The sequence below is a fragment of the Trichomonascus vanleenenianus genome (assembly GCF_965637985.1).
Source record: "Trichomonascus vanleenenianus strain CLIB 3782 genome assembly, contig: TRVA0_054S, whole genome shotgun sequence".
Classification (NCBI taxonomy): domain Eukaryota; kingdom Fungi; phylum Ascomycota; class Dipodascomycetes; order Dipodascales; family Trichomonascaceae; genus Blastobotrys; species Blastobotrys vanleenenianus.
In genome coordinates this window covers 44,091-70,444 of record NW_027481833.1, presented here as the reverse complement: position 1 = coordinate 70,444, position 26,354 = coordinate 44,091, and the positions used below count along the sequence as shown (strand labels likewise).

The 26,354-nt window shown below is 50.7% G+C and overlaps 12 protein-coding genes across 12 annotated transcripts; 6 read left to right on the top strand and 6 right to left on the bottom strand.

The window, feature by feature from the left end:
• Nucleotides 1–14: 14 nt before the first annotated feature.
• On the bottom strand, nt 15–3,314 carry RQC2 (Rqc2p; the record flags this gene model as incomplete). Its single annotated transcript, XM_076687308.1, has 2 exons — nt 15–3,251; nt 3,309–3,314. 2 exons carry the CDS (start codon nt 3,312–3,314, stop codon nt 15–17), a joined length of 3,243 nt encoding a protein of 1,080 aa, XP_076538481.1.
• A 110-nt stretch (nt 3,315–3,424) lies between these two features.
• Nucleotides 3,425–3,745, top strand: TRVA0_054S00760 (uncharacterized protein; the record flags this gene model as incomplete). Its single annotated transcript, XM_076687307.1, has 2 exons — nt 3,425–3,498; nt 3,556–3,745. 2 exons carry the CDS (start codon nt 3,425–3,427, stop codon nt 3,743–3,745), a joined length of 264 nt encoding a protein of 87 aa, XP_076538480.1.
• Nucleotides 3,746–4,459: 714 nt separating this feature from the next.
• HST2 (histone deacetylase HST2) lies at nt 4,460–5,524 on the top strand (the record flags this gene model as incomplete). Its single annotated transcript, XM_076687306.1, has 1 exon — nt 4,460–5,524. The coding sequence occupies one exon, from the start codon at nt 4,460–4,462 to the stop codon at nt 5,522–5,524; it is 1,065 nt and encodes a 354-aa protein (XP_076538479.1).
• Nucleotides 5,525–6,741: 1,217 nt separating this feature from the next.
• On the top strand, nt 6,742–8,664 carry TRVA0_054S00716 (NupC/NupG family nucleoside CNT transporter; the record flags this gene model as incomplete). Its single annotated transcript, XM_076687305.1, has 1 exon — nt 6,742–8,664. The coding sequence occupies one exon, from the start codon at nt 6,742–6,744 to the stop codon at nt 8,662–8,664; it is 1,923 nt and encodes a 640-aa protein (XP_076538478.1).
• A 665-nt stretch (nt 8,665–9,329) lies between these two features.
• Nucleotides 9,330–9,639, bottom strand: SMX2 (mRNA splicing protein SMX2; the record flags this gene model as incomplete). Its single annotated transcript, XM_076687304.1, has 2 exons — nt 9,330–9,533; nt 9,607–9,639. 2 exons carry the CDS (start codon nt 9,637–9,639, stop codon nt 9,330–9,332), a joined length of 237 nt encoding a protein of 78 aa, XP_076538477.1.
• Nucleotides 9,640–10,824: 1,185 nt separating this feature from the next.
• Nucleotides 10,825–13,113, top strand: KEX2 (kexin KEX2; the record flags this gene model as incomplete). The annotated part of the gene is made up of 1 exon (XM_076687303.1): nt 10,825–13,113. One exon carries the CDS (start codon nt 10,825–10,827, stop codon nt 13,111–13,113), a length of 2,289 nt encoding a protein of 762 aa, XP_076538476.1.
• A 399-nt stretch (nt 13,114–13,512) lies between these two features.
• IES1 (Ies1p) lies at nt 13,513–15,543 on the top strand (the record flags this gene model as incomplete). Its single annotated transcript, XM_076687302.1, has 1 exon — nt 13,513–15,543. The coding sequence occupies one exon, from the start codon at nt 13,513–13,515 to the stop codon at nt 15,541–15,543; it is 2,031 nt and encodes a 676-aa protein (XP_076538475.1).
• A 144-nt stretch (nt 15,544–15,687) lies between these two features.
• Nucleotides 15,688–16,545, bottom strand: TRVA0_054S00628 (uncharacterized protein; the record flags this gene model as incomplete). The annotated part of the gene is made up of 1 exon (XM_076687301.1): nt 15,688–16,545. The coding sequence occupies one exon, from the start codon at nt 16,543–16,545 to the stop codon at nt 15,688–15,690; it is 858 nt and encodes a 285-aa protein (XP_076538474.1).
• Nucleotides 16,546–17,929: 1,384 nt separating this feature from the next.
• VTC2 (vacuolar transporter chaperone complex subunit 2) lies at nt 17,930–20,110 on the top strand (the record flags this gene model as incomplete). Its single annotated transcript, XM_076687300.1, has 1 exon — nt 17,930–20,110. One exon carries the CDS (start codon nt 17,930–17,932, stop codon nt 20,108–20,110), a length of 2,181 nt encoding a protein of 726 aa, XP_076538473.1.
• Nucleotides 20,111–20,825: 715 nt separating this feature from the next.
• On the bottom strand, nt 20,826–22,151 carry LAP3 (bleomycin hydrolase; the record flags this gene model as incomplete). Its single annotated transcript, XM_076687299.1, has 1 exon — nt 20,826–22,151. The coding sequence occupies one exon, from the start codon at nt 22,149–22,151 to the stop codon at nt 20,826–20,828; it is 1,326 nt and encodes a 441-aa protein (XP_076538472.1).
• Nucleotides 22,152–23,233: 1,082 nt separating this feature from the next.
• TRVA0_054S00562 (uncharacterized protein) lies at nt 23,234–24,073 on the bottom strand (the record flags this gene model as incomplete). The annotated part of the gene is made up of 1 exon (XM_076687298.1): nt 23,234–24,073. One exon carries the CDS (start codon nt 24,071–24,073, stop codon nt 23,234–23,236), a length of 840 nt encoding a protein of 279 aa, XP_076538471.1.
• A 1,098-nt stretch (nt 24,074–25,171) lies between these two features.
• RAS2 (Ras family protein) lies at nt 25,172–25,897 on the bottom strand (the record flags this gene model as incomplete). The annotated part of the gene is made up of 1 exon (XM_076687297.1): nt 25,172–25,897. The coding sequence occupies one exon, from the start codon at nt 25,895–25,897 to the stop codon at nt 25,172–25,174; it is 726 nt and encodes a 241-aa protein (XP_076538470.1).
• Nucleotides 25,898–26,354: the final 457 nt, after the last annotated feature.

The following is a 26,354-nucleotide window of genomic DNA, read 5'->3' as shown; positions in this document are numbered from 1 at the left end:
GTTATGTACAATGTCTATTTCTTCTTCTTATTCTTCGGGGTAGACTGGCTCTTCTTTGCCTTGTCACTTCCAGAGCCAGTCGCGATCTTAACCTTGCTTACTGCAACAGGAAGCAACAGCTGTGTCTCCTGCACCGACTTGATGAGGTCAATTTCACACGGCCACGACAATTCCGTATCCGTCTCAGCCTTGTCCATCTTAGGTGGAGGTGGATTCGTCAGCGAGTAGACAATCTCACGCACAGCTTTGCCCTTCTTCAAATTGCCGCCCTGCTGCATCTTGACCCGGTACTTAAGCCTCTGTATGGCACCCCATGGACCAAACGTTGGAACTGCTGCAATGGGCTTGTCGCCACTAACTACCTTAGGCACAAGCTTGCCGAATGGGAAAAGCATCTCGTTAGCGGACAGCTGCGGATGGGTCTCTTCTTCGGCCAGGCGCTTTAGTTCCGCCTGCTTGGCCCGCTGGGCTCGCTCTTTCTTGATCCGATCCTGTTCCAATCGCTTCTTCTGAGCAGCCTCTTTTTCCGCCTTGGCCCGCTCCATACCTTTAGTGGTACCCAGCAGCTCCATGGCTCGTCGCCGGTCTTCTTCGTCCTGGTGGGCGTACTTCGTGGCCATCTTCTTGAGCTTTCCCTTCTTGCCCCGCACTTTAGGCGGCTTCTGGTCTGACTTGGCACTGTGGTTTCGCCCAGATGTCTTGAGATCTTCAAGGGCCTTCTCAATATCGGAAACCGTGGCCGAGTGAGAAGACTCATCTTCATCTTTTACAGCCGTTGGTGGAGGAGTTTCGGTACTGCTGGTACTACTTCCATTGTCGGATTCATCTTCGCCAGTAGTAGTAAGAGGAGGCTCCTTAGTTGTTGAAGGAACAGTCAATGAGGGATTATTCCCAGGTTCATCAGACACCTGGGTGTCCGGGAAAAACTCTTCGTCACTGCTATCAGATTCATCGTTATCACCATCAACTTCCGTAGCATTCTGCTCCGGAGTAGCTTCCCTTGGCTCAGGGGCCGAATCTTTTTCATCCTCTTCAGCCTGGTCGGGCAGTTCAGGAACGTACTTCTGATAATTCTCCAGTTTATCCTCACCAACTAACCACATGAAACCGAAACCCATATCCAACTGAGGAGGGGGGATGAAGTTCTTCTCGCCGTTGACAATTAGATGCGTAGTCCGTACAAGCTCGCCTTTGTAAACTTTTGGAACCTTGCTGTACACTGCCCACCATGGCGATGGCGCCATTTTGGACTCCCACACTTTGGTGGACGCAGCAATGGAAAGCGCTCCAGCCTGGTTCAGCGTCGACGGAGGAACAATGTCCACCTGCATATGGTTTTTGATAATCACAACGGCAGCCCCTTCAACGCCATCGCAATGAACAAGAATATCGTGAGGCTTGAAAAATCGTCGGAACAGAAGCTCATTCTGCATTGTGTCGTGCCCTCCAATAACCAGATACCCATCCGATGACAGGAACCAATAGAATTTTTCAAACCAGAAAAGCTCCCGGATGGCGTGCATGGTCTGTTGGTTCCGCTCCTTTTCCAGCGTATGCTTCAAGTCACGCTTAATCTTCTTCTCAGCGGACTTGTAGGCCTGGTCAGCGCTTTGGATGGTTCGTTCCTGTTTGGCCGCGGCAGTCTTCTTCACATCAAAGTAGTTGCTGGCGTTGGCCCACGCTGAAAGACCAAGGTCGATCTCAACCTTTACCTTGGGGACAGCTCTTGATGTGGCGGCGCTCTCTTCCTCTTCATCAGACGAAAACCCACTATCCTCGGCATCTTCGTTTTCAATCTCGTGATCGACGGTTGGGTCAGGCAGAATAACGCTGATTTTGTTCTTCTTGAGGTTCAATGGCAGAGCAATGACTTCGGCCACTGGGTTATCCCGCGATTTTTCCAGCTTGATTAGTTTCTCAATGTCAACCCAGTCCATGCTCTGCCTCAACAGGCCCCGGACCGCTTCAGCAGCCTCTTCCACCAATTCTGCATTCCTGAGAAGCGCATTGCCCATTTTCTCGCTCTTCTCTTGGACATCAGCCAGCCCTTTTACTCGCTTGTCCTTCTCAGCCCGCGCCGCCCGCAGCCGTTTCTCTGCAACGAGCTCCTGATTAGCTGCTCGCAGCGAAAACTTGGTGGCCTCGATGGTCGAAAAGTAGATATCCACCGCCTGGTTGTAAGTAGGCGTCTCAATTAGTTTGTACTCATGGCTGTCCTGTTCGGGGATTTGCGGCTTGAACGGCTGGAACTCGTGGTACAGGTACTCGATGTTATGTGGGTCAATTGAAGTGATGTCTTGGCCAGCAGACAGAGTGGATGGCTTCTCCTTATCCTCCTTGTACCGGGGGTTTCTGCGGGCAAGGATGTAACCAGAAACCGAAGGTGATGCTGAGAGCTTTGCTGACTGCGATTTTGCGTCTTTCAATGCATCAACAATGGCAGAAACTTTGGTGTCCAACTCAGCGTACACTTCAGTGGCCTTGGCGTTGGGATTCAGAGAATGAGCAATCAACGATGCCTCAATAATACCAGTGGCTACCCCAGGCAAGTTCATGTAAAGCACTTTCTTGAGCGGAATACTCTTCGATTTCCCGCCTACCCGCTTATCGGACGTAGTAGCCTTTTGTTGCAAAGGGTTCTCCTGCTCTCGGTTGTCTACAGATTCATCATTGTCTTCTGGAATACCTTTATCTACGCTCTTTTCATTGGATACAGCTTCGAGCCACTGGGATACCTTCTCTGGAGCGATCTCGTCATTGGTGTCCTGGTCCTCCGGGTTCAGGTAGGTATCCAGAGGATAAATCTCTCCGACGGCACAACGCGTCTGGGTTTCGCTAGCCGAGACTACTCGCTGAAGGGAGAGGATTTTGTGCTCCTTATCCAGCAGGATGAGGTTACCGCCGGCGAAGAATTCAAATACCAAGTGGTACGAATTGTCATCCGAAAAGGACAGAACCAGCAGTCGATTTAGGGGTGCGAGCTTGATTTCGTTGAGCCGGCGCCCTTTGAGGTGTTTTCTCAGCTTGGCGACAAACCCAGATGGCGAAAGGGCCGTGGATCGGTTGTAGTCCGTCAGGTGGATGCGGAAGCCGGGGTCGACAATGACCAGCTTTTTCGAGTCCGGAATGGCGAACTTGAGCAGGAACTGCCGAGAAGAGGAAGTCAGATCATAGATATTCTGCAATCTGTGGTTAAGGAGCGGTTTGAGCTCATTGGTAATGATTTGTAAATCAAGGTACGAGAATCGTTGCTTTACGGGTTAGTCTTCCAAACACAACATATCGCAAAATCAGCCCAATGCACTTACTTTCATTGTGTGTATTCACCCAGCTTTATCGGATCAACCAATACGGTAGTGTATCAATGGTATACTTGGTAATTGGTAGTCCTTTATACTCTGTGATTCAAGTCGGAGGATGACGAATGGTGACGGATCTCGAAGTTTGGGACATTTGCCAAAATTTCACTGAAGCGAATCGATCTCTTGCAAGGATAGAGTAAGTAAAAAAAGCCTATTACTACGTAGAACCAGGGGGCTTGCTAACGCCGAAAAGAATAATGGGCCTGTGGCAGAAGTACACTGAACTACCGAGGAACGTCAGACTGTACATTGGTCTGTCTACTCTGGTGGTAGCATTTGTGGGAGATCGATGGTCGAGAAAGATTGAAGAAGAGACCCGGCTTCGACAGGAGGCCGAAAAGCGGCTTGCTGAGGAGGAGATTAGGTCGAAGCAGCAGAGCTAACTATTAAATACTGTATATATGTGTGATATTGATGAATGATGATCTTTAGTGTACCTAGGAAGTGGGTACCACTGCTATTGTTAACGAAAGCCATCTTTCATGAGAAAATTCCAATTAAGCAGAATTACAGGGCTCACATACACGTCAATTGCTATGAAAATAACGGAACAATAGTTAAAGTCTGAATGGTTAATGTAGCTAGGGACGTTTGCTGTAACAACCCCCGGTAACCAATTTGTATGGGTAAGGGCAGAAAAGGGTTGGGAGTTTCGTTACAGCCTTTCGTAACAGCGTAACAAGCTTTTATTGTTCTTGCAGGGAGCTCTTAAGTGTTGTTACGAACAACTGCCAACCGTAACAGAGCAAAACCATTCTCAATCACCTCCACCTCCATCTCCACCTCCATCTCCACCATCATCACCACATGAGACCACTGCTGTACCGTAAATCAACGGCGCACGGCACTTTGATGCAGGGGAGCCTCTGCCCATATTATTTCGTCCCACATGGCATAAATTGTACATGTACTGATAACCTATAGGTATATTTCGTATAGCGTATGTTGTAGCCGATCAGGACGTCTTTGGGAACACTCGGCGCAACGGCATTTCAACGTTACAACATACCGTTACGTCGTAGCCGTCTCGTTACGTAGACGTACCGTAAGGCGTAGGCTGAAAAGCTAGATAGTAAATAGTCGGCAAAGTCTCAAAAATGACCACCCTAGATAGTGTAGCTGAAGACCTGAGAAATGGCAGGTTCAAAAAGGTCGTTTTCATGGTGGGCGCAGGAATATCGACCTCTGCTGGCATTCCAGACTTCCGGTCCCCAGATACGGGGCTCTATGCCAACCTGGAGAAACTCAAGCTACCGTATCCGGAAGCTGTATTTGATATCTCGTATTTCAAGAGAAACCCCAAGGCATTCTACACCCTGGCGGATGAATTGTACCCCGGCAAGTTTGAACCGACACTCTTTCACCACTTCATCAAAAAGGTTCAGGATAAAGGCTTGCTACTACGAGTGTTCACGCAAAACATTGATACACTAGAGCGTATTGCTGGGGTTGAAGGGGAGTACATTGTAGAGGCGCACGGTTCTTTTGCGACGAACCGCTGCATAAAGTGCCAGGCAGAGCTGTCCATGGCGGAAATGCGGGAGGCCATGCGGAGAGGCAAGACTAGGAGCGTCGGCATACCACGATGTAAGCGCCAGTGGTGCAACGGGCTAGTCAAGCCTGACATTGTGTTCTTCGGCGAGAGCCTGCCGCACCGTTTCTTCGAGCGCATGGAGCAGGATATAGAAAAGGCTGACCTTGCCATAATCGCAGGCACATCACTTACGGTTTACCCGTTTGCGGAGCTGCCTAATCTTTTATCGGAAGAATGTGTCAGGGTCCTAATCAATATGGAGCGCGTCGGCGATCTTGGCGCTCGGGAAAGTGACGTGGTAGTGCTGGGCGACTGCGACACCAAAGTCCAGCATTTGGTTGACCTTTTGAGCTGGGGCGACCAAGAGGAGTCCGGCCCTCCAGAGCCCGCTGACATGCCCAACAAAGCTCATGAGCAGACGACCAAGACAGAGGAGCCCGAACCGGCGGTTAAGGAGCCCCACAAGAGCATCAATTCGCCTTCTCCTTCGTCATCCGCCTCGTCCGCCAAGTCAATTCCATCGGAAGACGAGGGTGAACCGTCGGAAGGGAGACCCCACAGTTCTCCACAGTCTGAGGAGGAGGAGGTGGACGTTATTGTGGGCAGGCTTTTGCATCTAGACCTTTAACGACGATGATCTGTGCCCACGAAAAAAAAAAAGGGCAGCGGACTAAGGTCCGGGGCAACGTGCGGTATTCATGACACGTCTTCTTTTCTCTACGCACTGTCACAACTGTGGGAGAATGTGGGCACAGCTTTGTTAGAGCCTGGGCTTGGCCAGAGCCTGGTTACGCAGCTGGTCTCCACAAATTTCGAGGAAATATGCTGTATACGTACGCGGCCATTTACCCCCGGAGTGAACCGTCGGGCGATGTTCTATGGTTTATCATCTGCAAACCGTTTTACGAACGGCACAGAAAGTTCCACCTGAATAGGCATCTCTGCCTCCGATCTGGGCGTTGAGGGACCAAAACATGGGGGATTATATGCATCTGCTGCAAGTGCTACCGCTAATACACCGCATACATCTGCTACTGTACCGCTAATCCACCACCGACACACGCGACCCCCAGAATAAGAGCGGGGTGAATGAGCTAAGGAGGCACAGGAATCAGACATTTACGCCGCGGTATTACTTAGGTTTCGATGAGCGTGGGATACTCGACAACAAGTATACTTGGAAGGAAAGCTATGAAGGGACACGAGAGCCGGATTCATCAACAATGGGGTGAGTGAATTTTTGCTTTTCAGGTGGACCGATATTCATGGTGGGATGGCCAGTTGCTAATGTGCACGAGAGACTCTAGCCCGAGGAGACGATCAAAGTCGGTAAATTTGCTCTTTTTTTCAAACTCAAACGGCATCACCTTCAATTTTTTTCTTTTCCCGGTAAGCTGTTATCACCTATTCCAGTAAAGATAGGAGGGCATTTTTATCAATTAATGCCTCCCGGTTTTTTTTTTAATTCCTGGAGATATCGACCCATCAAGACCGAAGCAAAGCCGCTGAGTGATAAGACCCTCTGCACGACAGGTTGCAACCGTACGTTCTACCTGCACCTTGCGAAAGCTAGCGAGCCCCTCGTGTCTACGTGTGCCGAACCCCACCCTGCTTCTTTGGAAACGGAGTACATGTCTTAGGCGACGAGTTGTCTACTACGGTGAAAAATTTTTGTATTTAAGACATCGAAGTCATCTCTAATCTTCGAGATCCAGCAGAGATATTTTTCTTCAGTTCTCTTACTGTTCTATCCTTTCCCGCATATCAGGGATCGATTAACTTCTTTTCGGTAGAAGAGCTCCAGAATTGTGTAAAGCAGCACCCTTTCGCTCGACTCTTTAAAAAATGAGCGAGAAAACCCCCACTACTACTGGTCGAGTCAGCCAGGACCGACCTTCGATGGACCACTCTGGTACGCACGTCCACCACGATCCAGCATTGGATCCGGAGAACCAGCACTACCATGAGCACACGCACCACTCTGCGTTTGCCCACAAGTCGCCAGAGGTCCACGCTGACCTTCACGTGGGCCCGCGAGAGTCTACCCCTCCCCCGCCTGAGGAAGGCGACTACAAGCTGCCGACCAAGGATTACTCGCCGGACGCTGATGTAGAGAAGCACATGGTCGCTCCAGGCGAATTGGGTGATGAGAATAGCCATAAGAAGTACTCGCTTACCCTCATCATGAAGCGGTACCGATGGGTGTTCCACATCTTCTGGGGCATGTTCTTCACCGCGTGGTGGGTTTCCGTTGTCGCCCAGAAGAAGACGCGACATAAGTGGCTTATCCCGACCCTGCTGTGGATGGCCATTATGTTCCGTCTCATCACGTTCTACCTACCAACCAAGTATATTCTTGTTGCCGCCGATTGGGTCTGGCAGCGAACCATCGTGTTGGTGGTTAACAGAATCCCCGAGAAAATGCGGCTGCCTCTGGGAGCCCTTGGTACCGTCGCTGTTATTCTCGTTGGTACGTTTGTGACTCCAGAGTACGATGCGGGCTCGAAGCGGTCGGATCGAGCTATCTCCTTCTTTGGCTGTGTCGTTGCTATTGCCGGCCTCTACCTGACCTCGAAGGACCGCTCCAAGATTGTGTGGCACACTGTCATCACCGGTATGCTCCTCCAGTACATCATTGCCCTGTTTGTGCTGCGAACCGGGTGTGGCTACGATATCTTCAACTTCATCTCCTTCCTGGCGACCGAGCTGCTCGGCTTCGCCAGGGACGGTGTGGCTTTCCTGACTACCCCCGATATCGCTGCCTACACCTTCTTCTTCTTCTCGGTGTTGCCGGCTGTCATCTTCTTCATTGCATTTGTGCACCTCTGGTACTACTGGGGCATCCTGCAGTGGGCCATTGTCAAGTTTGCGCACTTCTTCTTCTGGGTTATGCGAGTCTCCGGTGCAGAGGCCGTTGTCGCGGCCGCTTCGCCATTCATTGGCCAGGGTGAGTCTGCTGTGTTGATCAAGCCATTCATCCCCCACTTGACCAACGCCGAGATCCACCAGGTCATGACCTCTGGCTTCGCTACCATCGCCGGATCTGTGCTTGTTGCTTACATTGGTATGGGTGTAAACCCGCAGGCGCTGGTGTCGTCATGCGTCATGTCCATCCCCGCGTCCTTGGCCACCTCCAAGCTGCGATACCCAGAGACTGAAGAGACCCTTACCTCCGGTCGTGTCGTTATCCCCGATGATGATGTTAGGGAGGCGGACAATGTCCTGCATGCGTTCTCCAACGGTGCCTGGCTCGGTATTGTGGTTGCTGGGTGCATCTTGACCAACCTGCTGTGCATTATTGCCCTGGTTGCGCTCATCAACGCGCTTCTTACGTGGTTTGCCGGATTCTGGGGCATCCCTAACCTTACCCTCGAGCAGATTTTTGGCTACATCTTCTATCCTGTGGCATTCCTCCTGGGTGCCCCACGAAATGAGCTGTACCAGATTGCCAAGCTTATTGGTGTCAAGGTCATCCAGAATGAGTTTGTCGGCTACACCATGCTGCGATCCCCAGAGTACGCTCACCTCAGTATTCGTGGCCAGATGCTTGCTACCTATGCTCTCTGTGGTTTCGCCAACCTTGGTTCGGTCGCTACTCAGATTGGTGTGCTCGGACAGCTTGCTCCGTCTCGACGAGGTGATGTCTCTAAGCTGGCAATGTCTTCTTTGATCACTGGTTGCATTTCGACGCTGCTCTCGGCCTGTGTTGCTGGTATGGTCTTGGCCGATACTTCCAAGTTCACTCCAGTCGCCACCACCAGCTCTTAATTCTAATGTTTCTGTCTTTTATTGCTATTGTATTTGGTTGACGTTTATGACGATTATTAATATATAATGAGTTCATGTCCCTTCTATTTATGCTTACCGTTATCGATTGTAGTGTTGATAATAACGAGCTCTTGTTATGTAATTCCTGCCGCCTGTATTTTTTCTACCTGCACTGGTACTTTTGTTGGTATGATGGATTTTTGATGATCCTAATTTCATCTTCGCTCGTATTTGATGCATTTGAGCTGTCTTCACGAGGCCTCCGCGAAGCGGAGCTACGGGAGTTTGGGGGCTGGCCCCCAAGTCAATTGAAGCAGCGGAGAAGCAGTTGGTCTAGCGCGCTAATACGTCGGCGTATGCAACAGTAGCAGTATAAACTCCACGCTGACGTACGATGAAACTAATGGCGCTTTGCTCACAACTCACTTTGCCTTAAATCTCATGGCCAGTTGTCAGCGGTAGTACTGTATTTAACGACTGGCCCTTTGACGATAGTGTGCAAATAGTAGTACACTATTGTATGGACATGTCGATATGGATTAATATATAATGATTGCATACAATTGCCATTCTTTAAATAACCAGGGGCTCTACCCTAGATCCCGCCGCTTCGCTTCACGAAGGTACATCTATTTTGGCAACATGTATAGATAAGTTAGGGGGGGTTAGTTTACAACTTTTTCGAGTGCCTCGACCATGACTACGGAATTGCCTCGGATAACAGCCATCCCGACTTGAATTTTATTCCCGTTCGCCTGTTCCTCCACAGCCTCATCCAGGACAATGTTCATATACGTGTCATATCCTCGCAGCACGCCAATAATTTTACGCGATCCGTTCAGTTCGACTAATAGGCGCTTGTCCATGTACTGCAAAAAACGTTAGTAATCCAACCAAAAAACCAGATTTATCAAAAACCCAAACAAATGGTAAGTCACGTACTCTTTTCAGCTCCGGTAGTGATGTCTTGACCATCTTTTGTGCTATTATTCTATCAACCGTGGGTAGATCAGGTCGCTCTCACTGATTGTCGTCCTTTTGATTTTTCGCTGTTGGGCGCGCCCCCTCGAGCCGCATGAGCCGCACCCACCCCTTCACCCTCAATTTCCAGGTTCATATTTGCGTATCATGTTATTATGCAAATACTCAACATAGCTATATTAGAGAGGCTTCCCAGAAAAGCTATTCATGAATATGAATATAACATGCTGAGAATCATGGAAACTATGTACCGCTAGTGTAGTGCAGTTCAAGTTCAATCACCGGAACCAAGCGGCCAAAAGCTGCCACCATGAAGCTTTCCGGTAGGGCCCTTCGAAGACGTAAGGAAATAGGGGGAGGGGGGGCTAGAACGCCATGAGCGCCCAACAATTCAGCCAATTACTGCAATTAAAACCGCGCAGCGAAATGAGGATTGAAGGTGCATGTCTCGAGACCTATGGATTACCTATAAAATGGGGCGCGCGGGGGACTAAATGAGTGTCAGACCTCACCTCGACACGTTTCTCACACTAACCAGGGGGAGACCAGATATCACTCAGGGAAAAAGGTTGGTGCCGTCTATTTTGTGTGATTTGGGCACGGTCGGATGTATAAAAGCAGCGCTACTTGCACAGTTGGCTTTTTAACTCAAAATTTAAACGGGGTAATTAGATAGATACCCACCACGTAAGCCGTAGAAGATACCATCCTCTTCGAACCCTTTAATACCCCTTTTTGCTTAGTAAAAACTCATTTGATGCCTGCATAAGCCAAAAAAAGATGATATTTGGTAGTTTTTATGCGCTGATACTGGTTGCAATAAGTGGGTTTGCCAGCGGGTCTCATACGCTCGTGAACCCGCGGGACCTCGACAACAGGGTATACTACGCCATTGAACTTGATCCGGCCGTCTCTCCCGAGGAATTTGCCGGATCGAGGCGTGAGTGGCTGTTCGAGCAGCCTTTGGGTTCCTTGGAGAACCATTTCCTGTTCTCCCTGCCCAAAAATCACTCAGATACCGAGCTTGTAGAAGGCATACGAGACAGACCATACTCGCCGCTAAGGGTGGATGCATCATCCCCGCAAAAACGGTCGCAACGTCAGCTCGTCAAACGGCAGTTGGTGGCCGATGGAGTCAGGTCCCTCCAGGTCCTGGAGCCAAAGAGACTTTACAAGCGCATGCCGGTTCCGGTTGACCCTAGGGACTTAAATGAACGCCGAGACTCTAACGCGGACGCATTGAAAAAGGTTATGCAAGAGCTGGATATTCACGATCCCATGTTTATGAACCAATGGCATCTGATGAATCCCGTCCAGCCGGGGCATGACATCAACGTTACTGGTGTGTGGCGCCAAAACGTGACTGGAACAGGAAGCGTCGTGGCCATTGTCGACGACGGGCTGGATCTCGACCACAAAGACCTGCATGATAACTTCTTTGCCGCTGGGTCATACGATTTCAACGACCAAACGCCGCTACCCCGGCCTATGCTCAATGACGATACCCACGGAACGCGGTGCGCTGGCGAGATTGGCGCAGTGCGAAACGATGTGTGCGGTGTTGGTATCGCCTACGACGGTAAGGTGGCGGGATTGCGCATCCTCAGTGGCAGGATCACCGAGGCCGACGAGGCGCTGTCACTCAATTATGCTATGGACAAGAACCACATTTACTCGTGCTCCTGGGGCCCGCCTGATGATGGGCGCTCCATTGCTGAGCCGGGCATGCTGGTCCGAAAAGCCATTGTCAACGGTGTACTTAATGGTAGAGACAAGAAGGGGTCCATATTTGTGTTTGCATCTGGTAATGGCGGAGGATATGGCGACAATTGCAACTTTGACGGGTACACGAATTCGATCTACTCGATTACCGTGGCAGCAATTGACCGTCGGGGCATGCATCCATTCTACTCCGAAGCATGTTCCGCCAACATGGTTGTTACGTACTCTTCTGGGTCTGGAGACCACATTTACACCACTGACTACCATGGCCAGTGCACCGACAATCACGGCGGGACGTCTGCTGCGGCTCCCATTGCGGCGGGTATTTTTGCATTGGTGCTGGAAGTGCGCCCTGAGTTGACGTGGCGGGATATGCAGTACCTCTCAATGGATACTGCGGTCCCGGTCAATGTCGAGGAGCCCGGATGGCAGAAGACGCATATTGGCAAGATGTATAACCACAAATACGGCTACGGTAAGCTAGATGCCTATGCCATTGTCGAGCGGGCCAAGACGTGGGAGCTGGTCAAGCCGCAGGCGTGGTACTTCCACGAGCGCAAGACGGTGCACGAACCTGTTTTGTACGGCAAAGCGGTCTCCAACACGGTGGAAGTTACTCAGGAGCAGCTCGATAAGTCCAATGTTGGGCGGCTAGAGCACGTCACGGTGTTCCTCAATGTGGCGCACCAGCAGCGAGGCGTGCTTGAAGTAGAGCTTGTGTCGCCTAGCGGCATTGTGTCGACCTTGGCAGCGCCACGGCCTAACGATCTTAGCAATGAGGGGCTTATGGGGTGGACGTTTATGTCGGTTGTCCATTGGGGCGAGTCTGCAGCGGGCAATTGGACGCTTAAGGTCTCCAATGACGAAAAGCAGGGCGTAGAAGGCGTTGTATTGGATTGGAGACTCAAGCTGTGGGGCGAGGCCCAGGATGAGAAGCGTAGCGTAGTGTATCCACTGCCTGACGAAGGCGATGTGGATCCGGATCACGATAATTCTGGCTACAAGCAGCCGGAGATTCCAAAACCCTCTAGTGCTCCCCCGAAGCCATCCAAGGTTGTATTCTCTTCCACTGCGAAACCTACTCAGCCGTCGAAGCCGTCGAACCCACCGGAGATCCCGTCTAAGCCAGTGGCCAACCCAGAAAAGCCAGAGAAGCCAGAGAAGCCCGACGAGACAAAGACGCCTACCAAGACGAGCAGTTCTGCTGAGGCTACAACTACCAATGCTGCGGCTACGCCGTCCAAGACGGGCGGAGGCTCGAATCCGTGGTCGATGATCCCGACGTTTGGGCTCTCATCACACACGTTGGCATGGGTTTACGGATCGTTCCTGCTCATTGTGCTGTTTGTTGGTGGCATTGTCATTTATATTTTCGTGTCGCGGCGTCGTCGAGACGGGTATTCCTCCAAGACGATGCCATCTTATGAGTTTGATCTCATTCCTGCGCACGATGAGGACGAATCGGACATTGACGAAGAGGCAGTGCTGTACCACCGAGATGAAGACGATGAAGTTTCATCCCTGGGCCTCTCTGACGATGAAGAAGAGTACCACGATGATGACGGCGGTGACGATAATGATGAACGAATGACCTCTGGAAAGCGGGCACGAACGTTATATGACGCATATTCGGCAGAACAGTCGAGGGATTCCATGTACAAAGATGAGCATAAAGAGGACGGCACTCAATTGTTCCAGGTTGGAGATGAAGATGATGATGACACTCGTGATGACATTACCCACTAAGACCTTTTTTTTTTGATTTATATACACACTTTGCCTATTTAATGATGATGATGCATGTTTTACTACCTATCTACTGTTAAATAATTATTGTTATTTCCTTTCGACTTCCGCTTCTTATTCTTCGCGAAGCGGAGGCCCAGGGGGGTTTGGGGGACTGATCCCCCCAAGGAACACTTCGCCACTTTGACTTGGGGGGCCAGTCCTCAAATCCCCGCAGCTCCGCCTCGCGGAGATCTCGTAGCAAATCTTCTATTTTTTGTCCATTTACATCTAATCTAGTTGGTCGTTATGTTGCCGGAAGTGGTAGAATCACGAAGTTTTTGACGACAGGTTGGGTAGCGCGCGCTTTCAACAACGCCAAATCGACAGAATCGCAAAAATACCACGGAGAAAACAACCATGGATCTCCAGGCGTTGGTTAATCCAGTGATCGAAGAGCCCCCCAGAGTGGAGGAGCCGGCTCCCCCAGCCCCTCTATCAGCTCTAATGCAGCCACCAGCAGAGCCTGTTTACCACCCACCAGCCCGGCCAATGGCAGAGCCTTTGGCAGAGCCAATGGGGGACGGAACTCAGCTAGACCAAGCCCCAGTGATCCCAGAGCCGGCCCCAGTGGGTGAGCCCATGGAAGGAGAGCCTGAACTGGAGCCGATAGCCGAGGAAGGCGGCGATGGGGCCCATGTGCGGCGTTCGAAGCGTCAGAGGTCAAATACCGTGAGCAACTCTACACCAAGGCAGTCGAAACGCCACTCGTCGTCTTCGCGGCGAAAGAGCGACCAGTCTGGGTCACAGAAAAGGAACCACAACCGGACTTTCCACCTGCTGGCGTCCGGATCAAAGCTTCGACATCTCAAGAAGAAGGATGGCGAGCCCCTGTGGAGAGCAGACATCCAATACGATTTTCTGCACGCCATTTTTCACAACGACCAGAGAGTGTTTACGAACATTGCAACTGGGGAGGCAGGGTGTACTTTTGCTGATATTTACGTAGACGCCATGGCGCGGTCGTCCAAGTGCTCCAAGGTGCTGCGGGAGAAGTTGGTAGGCGATAAGACGGCTGGGGTAAACATGGCCATGGTTTGTCTTCTGGTGAACATTGGTCGCATGAACACTACGCTCAACTTTTTTCCGGAGATGAAGGCTGTACTGAGAACATATCATTCGATTCCGTCGCTCCAGACTCAGTCGGACCAGTCAGACTATAAGCAGCTCCAGGACGCTCCGCGGCTTAAGAGTATTCTCAAGGGTGCTTGTGAGGACACTCCAGAGCCAGTGACGATTGAGGAGATGGTTACCAATGGCAAGATACCGCACACTAACCCAATCAACCTCATCTTCCTGCTGGCCACCTTTGAGCCCAAGGTCACAGAGCAGTTCTTCTACCCGCCGTACGACTTCTTTGATCTCATCATGACCAAGGAGCTGTCGAGCCAGAGCCGAGCCGCAGCATTTCTGTGGCTCATGTGGGCGTATCTCAACACGAACCTGACGGACGAGGAGCTGCAAAGCAATCCGTTTGGTCGTGGCGTTTACAATGGAACTAAGATACCCGGTCTGGTTACGCTAACCCCGGAGGAAGTGGCCAAGGAGAACTTAGATACGCCACAGGAAATCGAGTTTGGCGCGCAGATGACCAAGGAGCGCAACGACTATATTGACGCCATAAACTCGAACGAAATGATGCTGGCTGGCGCGGGAGAGAAGGGGAGTGCTACGCGGACGCGAAAGCGACTGTCACTCCAGGGCATTCCGCGGTCTCAGAGCGGCAACAGCGAACCGGGTACTGGCACTACTGCTACGACTACTTTAAGTGGTGGTTCTCGCAGCAAGAATAAGGCTGAGCCAGGCGAGAAGAAGACGACAAAGATCAAGCTCCAGGTGAAGACTGGGGGCGGTAGAAGAGGTGGTAAGCCGCCGGTGGCCGAGATCAGGGCGCGCAAGTGCCACAAGGAAATCGACAAGCTGCTGGTCGGCAAAGACCGACGGCGACGGCGTGTGCGGTACCAGATGGGTCCGCTCGAGTGGACGTGGAACAAGATTAAGGACGAAGATCCGATCTACAACTCCGAGGACGAGATGGTGATCAGTGAGAAAAGCAGCAGTGGGGTGTCTAGCAGTAATGGTAGCAGCAGTAACGGTGCAGAAGAGGGGGGGAAGAAGCGCAAGAGGGCCAATGCTACCGGCCAGCCTCCGGGCTCTCCCACTGGTAACGAGGTGGAAGGCAGTTTGGTCCAGGCAGCGCAGCCTATTACGCTTCCGCCGATGCCCACGAAGAGCACGGTGTACGACGACTATGGCGAGGAGAGCACAGCGCTGCTGCGGGCATTTAGGAGAGCCCAGAGATGGGTCAAGCGGTGGAACGGCATTGAGACGCCAATGGACGACGAGGAAATGGACGACGAAATGGCTCTTGACGATCCATTGGTGGTTTAAATTATTTATAGGACTTATATACTTGCTTTATTGAATCCCTCCGCGCGAAGCGGAGCTACGGGGGTTTGGGGGGGCTGGCCCCCAAGTCAATTGAACCAGTCATTGGGGGACTTGTCCTGGGGCTTCGCTTCGCAGAGATACGGTCTAGCTCGCTAATATGTCGGCAAATACAACAGTAGCAGTATAAACTCCACGCTGACGGAGGAGGATGTCAAAAACTTGCCGATAATTTTGCAAATTTGCGGGTAAAGGAGTGCCGTCAACTAAAGATAGTCCAATTGAGGGGCTAGTGTAGAATTCCGCCGTAACAGAGTCGAAAAAGGCTTGCCAGGTGAGGGTTAGAATGCATTTGCTGTTGATGTCAAACGAAATAGAAGGAGTGCAGAACGTGGTTTCCGGGTCGAGCCAAAGATCATCCAATGGATCAATAACCTCAGAGAGCGATTTAAACACACTGGTGCGTCTAGCAAGGTGGGATGCGTACTTTGATAGACCATGCATGAGAGCGAGGATGTCGCCTGACGACTTGCAGGTTTGGATTAGTGGAGTCAGCTCTCGATTGGCATCTATGGGGGTGACGTCTCTCGCGTCGAGCCCGTGCACGTGATGGGTTATGGGTGAACTGCTGATGGCCACTGTGAGTTGGAATGTTGTTTTATGGGATACATTGAGAATTGTGTATTGAATGTCGCGGGTCTTTTGGCGGAGGTGTGTTCGTTGTATAGTCAGGGCGTGGAACTTGGAGTCGCTGGGTAAAGGCGACACATTTTTGGGGGTTTCGGGCCCATGCTTGGAGGCTTCCGGCTGAGCAAGATTGTGTATGCTGTGGTCGTTACTGTTGAGTAGCAGTTGTATGATGTTTGAAGTGGTTTGTTCCCGGGGAGGCTCGTCAAGCTGGGCGATCTGAGCTCTCCAGTATCGTTCCTGGGACTGGAGGTACCCCAATCTTGCTAGGAGCCTCTGGCGGGTCTCCTGCTCCACAGACGGCAGTATAGCCTCCATCCATCAATATGCGTTATTGATATTTGTGAATTTATTTGTATTATGTACTAACGGTACGATACGTAGTCGTGGTGTACCGGTACCTTGATGGATTAATATTTACGTACGGCTGATTGTTGATTTTTAACCCATTATTCTGCACAGCCGCACTATGCTGAATCAATTATCCCGGTGCTATGGTAACAGCGGGTGTATACGTATTTGGTAGAGATATACAGGAGTAGATTACCCAACTAATTGTTTAAAAGCATTATCCAGTGATATTCACAAGTGTGGTTCGAATATGTTATATTATTACATTACTCAAAAAGACCACCGACCAAGTCTCAGCCTGAATGATAAATAATATATTATCAATGCATCTATCTGGTATCAGGGAGAACATTATATACCATGTCCCTGTAATTGTGTGTTTAATCTATGGCTTTTTATCAAATTAGGATATGCTAATAACACGACAAACTTCCTTATCAATAGATCACAACTGTATATTTGGTATTGTATCGTAAAAGATATAACAGGTACAGTACCATCAGTAATTGGCGGTATAGTAATGTCGTTTGTACAAAAGATGATATTTAGTCACAGACTAGGTACCTGAAAAGTGCTATTTAGGAACTGAGCCCGAGGAGGGACCCCCACCAACTTGTGAACATATGGATGACCGAAGAAATGTGCGTAACCGAGTAGCAGTAATGCTAAGTGGTAGATGACCGGTAAACATTGTGGGCGATTGGGTGGTGTAGATGATTGGGTATTGATTGGGTAACGCTTACACTAACTAACCTCGCATATCCCTCGGCACAAATCTACTCCCTTCCTCCTCGAATTGGATCCAAGCACAACACACCTGGGCTCATTCAAGAGCTCCCATACGGCACTGAGCTCTTGCAGGACCAGGAAACCCACCCCGACCGTAGTCTGTGACCACGTTTTTTTTTTCACCTGCACGGTTCGCCGTGCATGGGTCTCGTACGGCTGACACTCGTCACGTGATGCACCCGGGGCAAACGCCGACACACCGGCCCCTGCCCCTCCTCTTATTGGGGCCCTTTTGTCCTCTTCACAGTTAATGAGGATCGGTCTCTTGGGGAGCTTTGTGTAAAATTGAACATTTCACTTGTAGTGTTTTCAGCTTTGTAGTACTGTTATTGTGAGGCTGGATCATTATAAACGGGCGACTTCGGAGCGTGTCCGCCGAAGCAGAATTAATTGATATAGGATATCGGCGTACTGACCCACGTGCATGGGGATGGCACATTAGTGGATCACATAGTGCATCGAGGGGACCGATTGAAGAAAACGACTATATATACACGACCCTGGACAGACGAAAAGCTTCTCGAGAAAGAGAGCCAGTAAATTTAAATCAAATCGTAGAAGGATGCTTTTCGGCGTGAGGCTGTCGAACGAGATATACCCTCCGTGGAGGCATGCGTACATCTCGTACGAAAAGCTCAAGAAGCTGCTCAAAGAGTCGATCGTATTCAGTGACGGCGAGGAGCAGGAATCATGGTCTGAAGAGGATGAATCACGATTCGTTGCAGCGCTTGATAAAGAACTCGAGAAGGTTTACTCGTTTGAGTCGACCCATTACAACGATTTGAGCAATCGCATTGCCAAGCTCGAGGAGAAGTTCGATCCAGAGAGCCTCTCAGAGGGCGGCCTGGAGCAGCTCCAGTCGAACCAAGTCGAGACTGAAATGGAGGATATTCTGGAGAACGCGACGCAGCTTGAACGCTTCTCGCGGCTCAACTATACGGGGTTCATCAAGATCGTCAAGAAGCACGACCGTTTGCACCCCAGATACCAGGTCAAGCCATTGCTAAGAGTGCGGCTGGCGGCCCTACCATTCCACAATGAGGACTACTCGCCGCTTCTGTACCGTTTGTCTGCCATCTATCAGCTGCTGGCTGATAACGTTGGGGCTGCTTCTGTGCCGAACAACGCCTCAGCCGTTATGTCGAGCTTCCGTGAGGACTCGGACTACACAACTATGAAGTTCTGGGTGCACCCAGAGAATGTGATGGAACTCAAGACGAAGATTCTGCGAAGGCTGCCGGTCCTGGTTTATAACCCGGAGGGAACCTACGATGAAGACCAGCCCCAGAACGGCGACCCCACTATCACTTCTCTGTACTTTGATAACCCGGGTTTCGAGCTCTACGAGTCTGAACTCGAAAAAAAGCGGGCAGAGGGGGCCACTCCTTCGCTCAGACTGCGGTGGTACGGCCAATTGTCCGAATCCCACGCCATCAAGCTCGAACGACGTGACGCCGAGTCGACCAACATCAAGCTCAAGGAAAAGCACGTTGCGTCTTTCCTGAGTGGTAACTCTGAAGCTCCAACCATCAAGAAGACGCTGCGCAAGATGCGCGACCGCAATGCGCCCCAGAGCGAGATTGACGGGTTCGTGACCCAGGTGAAGTGCCTCCAGGGCTACATTAAAGACCACAAGCTGGCCCCAGTGATGAGGACCGTGTTCACTCGAACGGCGTTTGAGATCCCTGGCGACGACCATGTGCGAGTCATCTTGGACTCGGACATTGTGTTTATTCGAGAGGACTCGTTTGATGCTGACCGCCCCATTCGAGACCCCGAGTACTGGCGTCGACGCGACCTCGACGTTCCTGGCGAAGCGGACCCGTTGACCCACGTGCGAAAGTCGGAGTACTCGAAGTTCCCTTACTCGGTGCTCGAGATCCGGGTCAAGACCAGGCTCCCTGCTGGAGCATCTGCTGCTTCCGCTGGTGCCTCAGTGGGCTCTGTTAGCAAATCCAAGCTGTGGGACCGCCACAGCGGGTGGATCGAGGAAATTATCTCTTCCAACCTGGTCAAAGAGGTGCCGCAGTTCTCCAAGTTCGTGCAGGGCATTGCTTCTCTGTTCGCCGAAGACGACCGACTGGACGCCCTGCCGTTCTGGCTCTCGGAACTGGAGCATGACATTCGCCAGGACTCGACGGCCGTGTTCAAGCAGCATCGTGAGCGGTTCAACAGCAGTTACCAACTCCAGCCTGCGGCCCCTCTCTCGTACGAAGAAGACGATTCGTCGGACGAAGCCAGCATGGCGTCGCGGCGCCGCCCCCAGCGCGGCATTGGCTACCCTGAGTGGATCGAGCACGCTGACGGGTCGCGGCTCAACGGGATGGACTCGGAGGACGAGGAAGTGATTCTTCCTCCGGGGGTCGTCGAGCCGCAGACGTGGCTCAAGAACCAAGGCGCCGTCAAAGTCGAGGCCAAGGTGTGGCTGGCCAATGAGCGAACCTTTAATAAGTGGCTCAATGTCACGGTGATGCTCTCGGCGCTGACGTTTGCGCTGTACAACTCGGTCGAGCGTGCGTCCAGCACAGTCGCTGCTGAGCGCATCGCCTATGTTCTCTTTGCATTGACGCTTTTCTCGGGCGTGTGGGGCTACGCCGTCTACATGAAGCGCCTCAAGTACATCCATGAGCGTACTGACAAGCATTTCGACGCGCCCCTGGGGCCCCTCGTCATCGCAGTCACCCTTCTTGTTGTTCTAACCGTTAACTTCTACTATTCGTTGAAAAACAGAATATCTCTGTAATATACCTGCATAATAGACCTAATTCCATTTGTTTTTTGACCCCACTTTTACTTGCTTCCGCTCCCTTAGCCCTGGAGGGGCTACCCCCCCCCCCCCCCCCCCCCCCCCCCAGAGCCCACTTAGCTCCACTTCGCGGAGTTATATATATCCGTCATCAGTTAGAAATCGCCGTAGGTAAACCATTTGTTACCTTCCAACAATTGGAGCAGTCGAGTGTATTCGAGGGCCAGCCCTCGAGCTCCCGTAGCCCCAGACCCCCCGTGATGGCGTTACTCCCCTATTGTTACACCCGTTACGAACCTCCCAACCTGTTACAAAACTGCGTAACAAACACCCCATCATAGCTTTACCTCGGAGCGGGCCTGCGGCGGAGGTAAATCACAGCTGTGATGATTAATTAGAGCCAGCAATGACTCCGCGAAGCGGAGCTACGGGGGTTTGGGGGCTGGCCCCCAATCGACACAGAAGAATTCGTTGATTGAACTGTGATGATAGTTAGACTATTATTGGTAGAAAAGAATACAATAGCGACTCAGCGAAGCGGAGCTACAGGGGTTTGGAGTCAATCGGTACAGAAGAATTGCCTGACAAGCCACGATATTTGAACTGCGATGATAGTTAGACTAAAAAGAGAGTACAGGACTCCGCAAAGCGGAGCTACGGTGGGGGGGGGGGGGGGGGGCTGGCCCTCAATCAACACAGAAGAAGTAATTGTTTAGTTAGCAAGGGCGCCCATGGGGTCCCATGGAGGAAGGACAATTGGGTGCTTGTCGTCGAGAGCCTTGGCGACCTCAGAGGAAAGCTTGTCCTTCTCGGTGACGATCTGGTAGACGTACTCCTTGAAGTAGTCATGGGTCATGACGTAGAAGCCCTTCTTGCCGTTATCCTCGCCCCACGAGTTCTGGACTCGCCATCGCACTGGCTTGTCGTCTTCAAGGTGCACGCCGGTCAAAACCATGGCGTGAGTCATAAGCGACTGGTGGTATTCAAGACGCTTGGCCTTGTTCTGGTCCGGCTTGAACCCAACGAGCTTATAATCCCACACGTCCAGCGAGAACACGCCGGTGGTCTTGTCCATGTAGAGCGGGGTGTGGGAGCCAAAGAAGACGGGCTCGTTGGCCTTGATCTTGTCGATTGCGTGCTGAGCCACGTCGTCAATGCTGGCATTGAGGTAAGTAACATCCCGAACACCGCCCACGACATTGCCCAACCGGTCGACCTTGATCATTCGGTTGTACTCGTTTCGTGGATCGTTCACGACCGAAACGGTGTTCTTGAGGTCCTCAATGTGGTCCTGGTAGAACTTGAGAGGCGTGGTCTTGAGGCTGCCATACTTCTTGTCCTTATCAGTGTAGTGCCAGGTGAACTCCTGATCAACGCCTGGAGGAGCTCCGAAGAAGAGAACGAGCATACGGTGGATCTCCTGCATGAATTCAACCCGCAAAGCGTTGGCATCCTTACCGGCCTTAATAGCGTCCCGAAGCTTCTCAGCGTAGTCTCGCAGCATGGTCGTGAGCACAAAGTTGGCCCGAGCGCTAGAAGTAGAGCTCCAAGCATCTGGGTAAAGGTCCTGTGGCACCAGACCATACTTCTCTACCAGGGTAACAATCATATCAAACTGGCCACCGTCCTGCACTGGATCGGTGAGCAGGTGCTGAACCAGCCGCGAATCAATCTCCTCGCCAGCAGTCTGAATGATCTGGTCCAAGAAGTAGTTAGCCTTCTCGAGCTTATCGTAGAAGAACAGGTAGGTCTGCGAGAGCTGGAGCTCAGAGAGGTTGTACTTCTTCATGATGGGCACCCGGAACAGGTTGGTCGCTGCGAAGATCCAACATCGTCCAGAGGACTTCTGGTTCGTGATGGGCGAGCCCTCGTTCTCGACGGAGGTGTTAAAAACGTGTGGGGTGTTGATGATGTCCTGCCGGTTGAGCAGTGCCTTGGTGGGGTCCTGGTTCTGGAGAACCGTCGACGCCAGCTGGACGGTGAGGTCGTTTTCGTACGACGCGGTCCATGTGTTCAAAGAGTCGATTGGTAGTGACATTTTTGTGGGTCTATATCTTTTGCAGAATACTGGTCGGACTTCTCGGTGGTTTTATATCCGTGGAGATCGATCTGCGATGAGTAACTATGAGGGTGCCGTGCCGTGTGATGCAATGTGCCGTGCCTACGTATATACCGACATGCACACAGAACCGGACCCCGTACTACTACATTGGGTGCTGTACGGGGTAGACGCTGTTGAAAATCGATGCGAGTGGCTGAATTTGATCAAATTTGTTAATATGATGGCGAATGTGTCGGTATGACCAGGCATTATACCCCTGAGATGTGCGACATGATAAGGAGGTGTAAGGGGTTACCGCACCGTTGGTAGATAGGTGGGGCATTCCGGATATATGGCCCACATATATTGTGTATATGGGTGGGGCATACTGGTATTTTTTACACGTAGAAGGTAGGAGGTTTATGCTATGGCTTTGATCTCTGTTGATATCTCAGCAATTCTTCAAATCCTCCGCGAAGCGGAGCTAAGGGGGATCTGGGGGGCTAGCCCCCCAGTGTTTAAGTATCCAAATATATGACAAGCTTCGATGAATACCAGCAATTCTTTAACTGCAAAGCAATCGAGGTATACAATATCATTGGTATACTAACAAGGTATTGAAGTGTACAAAAGCATTAAAGGTAGTTTGTTCATAGTCAATGAAGTACAGCTATTCTTGACCACAGATTGCATTTTAAAGTGTTCAAAGCACTAAAGGACAGTTCATAGTCAATGAAGTACCGACATAAACTTACGTTCAACTAACTGTATATAGAAAACCCATTGATAATTGACTGCCATTCTCCGCGTAGCGGACCCCAGGGAACGTAAGGCTTTCGTGAGTCGACGCATGGGCTTGTCAGCTGCCCTGCGATATACGATTTGAGAAGCTTTGAGCTGCAGGAGCTGCCTATGCCTATGCTTCACCAGCGTGATGCCAAGGTATATACTCCGATTTGGTGTAGTTCGGACGAAACATTTTCCTCATATCTGCAGTGATTGACGATGTCGTATGAGCATACTCCTTCTCAATCCATGTCTGCCAGTCCCAATCGATCCAACCCTCAAACATACCGGCCCTATTTAAATCCCACCGTAAACGAGATGTATTGTCCAAGAGAGTAAAGTGCCCTAATATGAGTCATATCATCACTCACGCGACCGAATCTACTAGGGCCAAAACCAACAAAAACTAGTGGCCGCTCGGGCAGATTTTGCGTAACAATGACATTTTTCGAAAAGAAATTCGTGAGATATATATCCCGCTTGTATACCGAACTTTCGAAATCGATCACCCTCTTCATAATGAGTTTCCGCTCCTCCTTCGTAAATGCTTGCGGGTTACTCTGTTGCATTGTCAATCCTGGTATATACTCCAGTAGTACGAGGCGAACCACTCGTGTCTGGGATCCTTCGACGGGGATGTCCATAGAAAAGGACCCATAAAACACGGGAATTAAGCCTCCCTCATAGTCAGAGAGTTCTTTATACGCACGCACCTCATGAGTATAGTCATTGTCGGCGATAGTGAAAGGATCAAGGTAGCCACCATCATCATCAATATAGAGCGGATCATAGACTTTGGCAATTAGCTTATGCCCTCGCTTTATCCGTTCCAAATCAGATCGCGCCTTCACAATAAAAACTTGCGAATTGTAGCCGTCGCCAATTCTGATAGGCTCATACACCCGCAAGTCAACACTCCCAGGTCCAAAGTCTCCCGCTAACGGAGGATGGAGTATGCACCTCTCGAGTGGCGTCAGTGTCCTAGCCTCCTTCTTCCTATCTTTGGAGCCAACAAAGTCATTATAAATCACGGGAGTTGATGGAGGAGCAATGTGCTGACGGATGGTGAATTTCCACCCTCGAAAATAAGGAATCTCTGGTTTGGACTGTGTAATTGAAGGCTGAAAAAACATTTCGTACTTCTGATTGCTGCGTTCTTGATCTGATCTCTTTCTACAGAATCAAGGGTGGCATGAATGAAAACAAGAAGATGCTACCTTGGACTAATTGTTAACCAAACTTATATGTGTAACTCTATTTGCAAAGGCGCAGTTAGACACGCGCGCAGTGTATAAACTTGAACCTAAAATTTGCCTCATAGGTACGATGCTCTCTTAACGAATGGATTTGCGCTGGAAGGTGAGCAGATACGTTCCGTGTTCAGTATTAAAGCAGTGTACCGGTACTATATGAAAAGCAAGATGAATTTATCACTAATGGCGCGAATGGAATTGAACGCCTATTATTGGACCCCAAATGTAGAGGAATTTTTGATTAGACTCCAAAACATAGAGTAGTTACAACACAGTGAATAGTTTCTGAGATGTTACCCGGTAACTACCGTAAGTACGTTTTACCGGCATAAGAATTTCGGAAACAACTACGTAGTCAGACTGGATCGAGATTTGAGTACTTGAGCGTTTTAATCTGAACCCGAGCTTCGAGCACAGTTTTATCTAAATCCTTTTGACAATATAACCGTTCATTTATACCCGGAGATCAAGCATGGCTCAAACATTCAGGGGTTCAGCCGTTATTCATGCATCCATGCTGATACACTTGGATACGAACCAAACTTCACCAGTCCTTGGCTAAACCATCCAATATATCACATATGACAATGCTTTGAAATATAAAAATGCTAATAGTTCTAAATACTCCATCTTTCACCGTCCCTCAAAAGCCTTCACGATCTGTTACTCTATGCGCCAAACGACGTCCGGCTAAATTCGCTGCGACGATCCTCTGACTTATAACGGTTCGCTTAGCGCTGCACACTTCACGTACCCCACCAGCACAATTGACACGTCCAGTACACTGCTTTCATATGCACGACAAAGGGGAGCTGCAGAACATGAAACGCTAAACAGAGTGGGGTCCCCCTGACCGTTGAACATCAAACCGCGAATGCTGAGGAATGGTAAAAGAAATGGAATTAGTGCGATTAAAACAAAAGTGGTGAACAGGAAAAAACCGTTAGTGGGATGCATTAGAAAAAGACCGAAGCAGGATCAAGAAATGATACAGCATCCGCCTCGCTCTTTTTCGGAGACTTTTTCGGAGGATCCGCTGCTGTTGCGGATGTTGGCGGCAGACAGAGCAGACCGCAGCTTGGGTCGAGAATGCGAGTGGCCCAGCTTGGAATCCTGCGGGCCCGAGTTTTTACGATTCGTCTCGACCTGGCGAATGACGATCTGGAACGTCTCCTCTATATTGACCATGGCCTTGGCCGAGGTCTCCATGAAGCCGCACCCGTGCGCCTTGGCCCACGCCAGACCCTCCTGGGAGCTGATTTCACGATGCTCACTAAGGTCGCACTTGTTGCCCGCGACAACCTTGACCGGCGCAGGAACCCCGGGGGGCCGGATGTCAAGGTTTTTGGTGATAAGCTCGTCAAAGTGCTCGAGATTCTCAAGCGAGGTGCGCGACGTGATGTCGTAAACGAGCAGGTATGCGTCTATAGACATATCTGCTCCGAATAGCGAGCCTAGCATGTCTCGATACTCCTCCTGACCGGCTGTGTCGATGATGTCGAGCCGGTAAGTCTTGCCGTCGACTGTTCGCTGGGTCGAGTACGAGTCTTCAATCGTCGGGTCGTACTCGTCGACCCATTTTGATCGAATGACCCGCATCGTGATACAGCTCTTGCCCGTGCCTCCATCGCCGAGGACGACCAGTGAGATCTTATTCTTGTCGGGGATCTGTTGCAGTGATATCTGCGAGCTAATTTGGGCCATAATATTTTTTTTGCCGGTCGTAGGTTCAAGAGCAAAGTTTGTCGTGAGGTCGGTTGTTGAAGAAATGGGGATTTTTCGCCTGTAAATATGTGCCTCACACCGGATGTACGCGTCGCAGCAGCGCAAGGGTGGCCTGACGTTGAGAGAAAGAGAGAGAGAGACGAGGCGGGCGTTTTTTTTTATATATGACTAATCAGGGGGTTCGGGAAAGCGGGCGGTGATAGTCAAAACTTTCCGCTGGTCTATGGGTACTTGCTAGGTTTGGTAATTGAAGAGAAAAAAGGTGAAGGATGAGCATCCCGAAAGGCTTTTATTTTGCATGGCATGAAGTAATTGCCAGGGGTGAGTTTTTTTGGGTTGCGAGCTGAGAAGTGCATATGAGGGATAGGAACCATGTTCGCAATGTGGTGGGTCGCCGGGACCGCATATCAACGGACGGGGGACCCCTGTTTGCAGG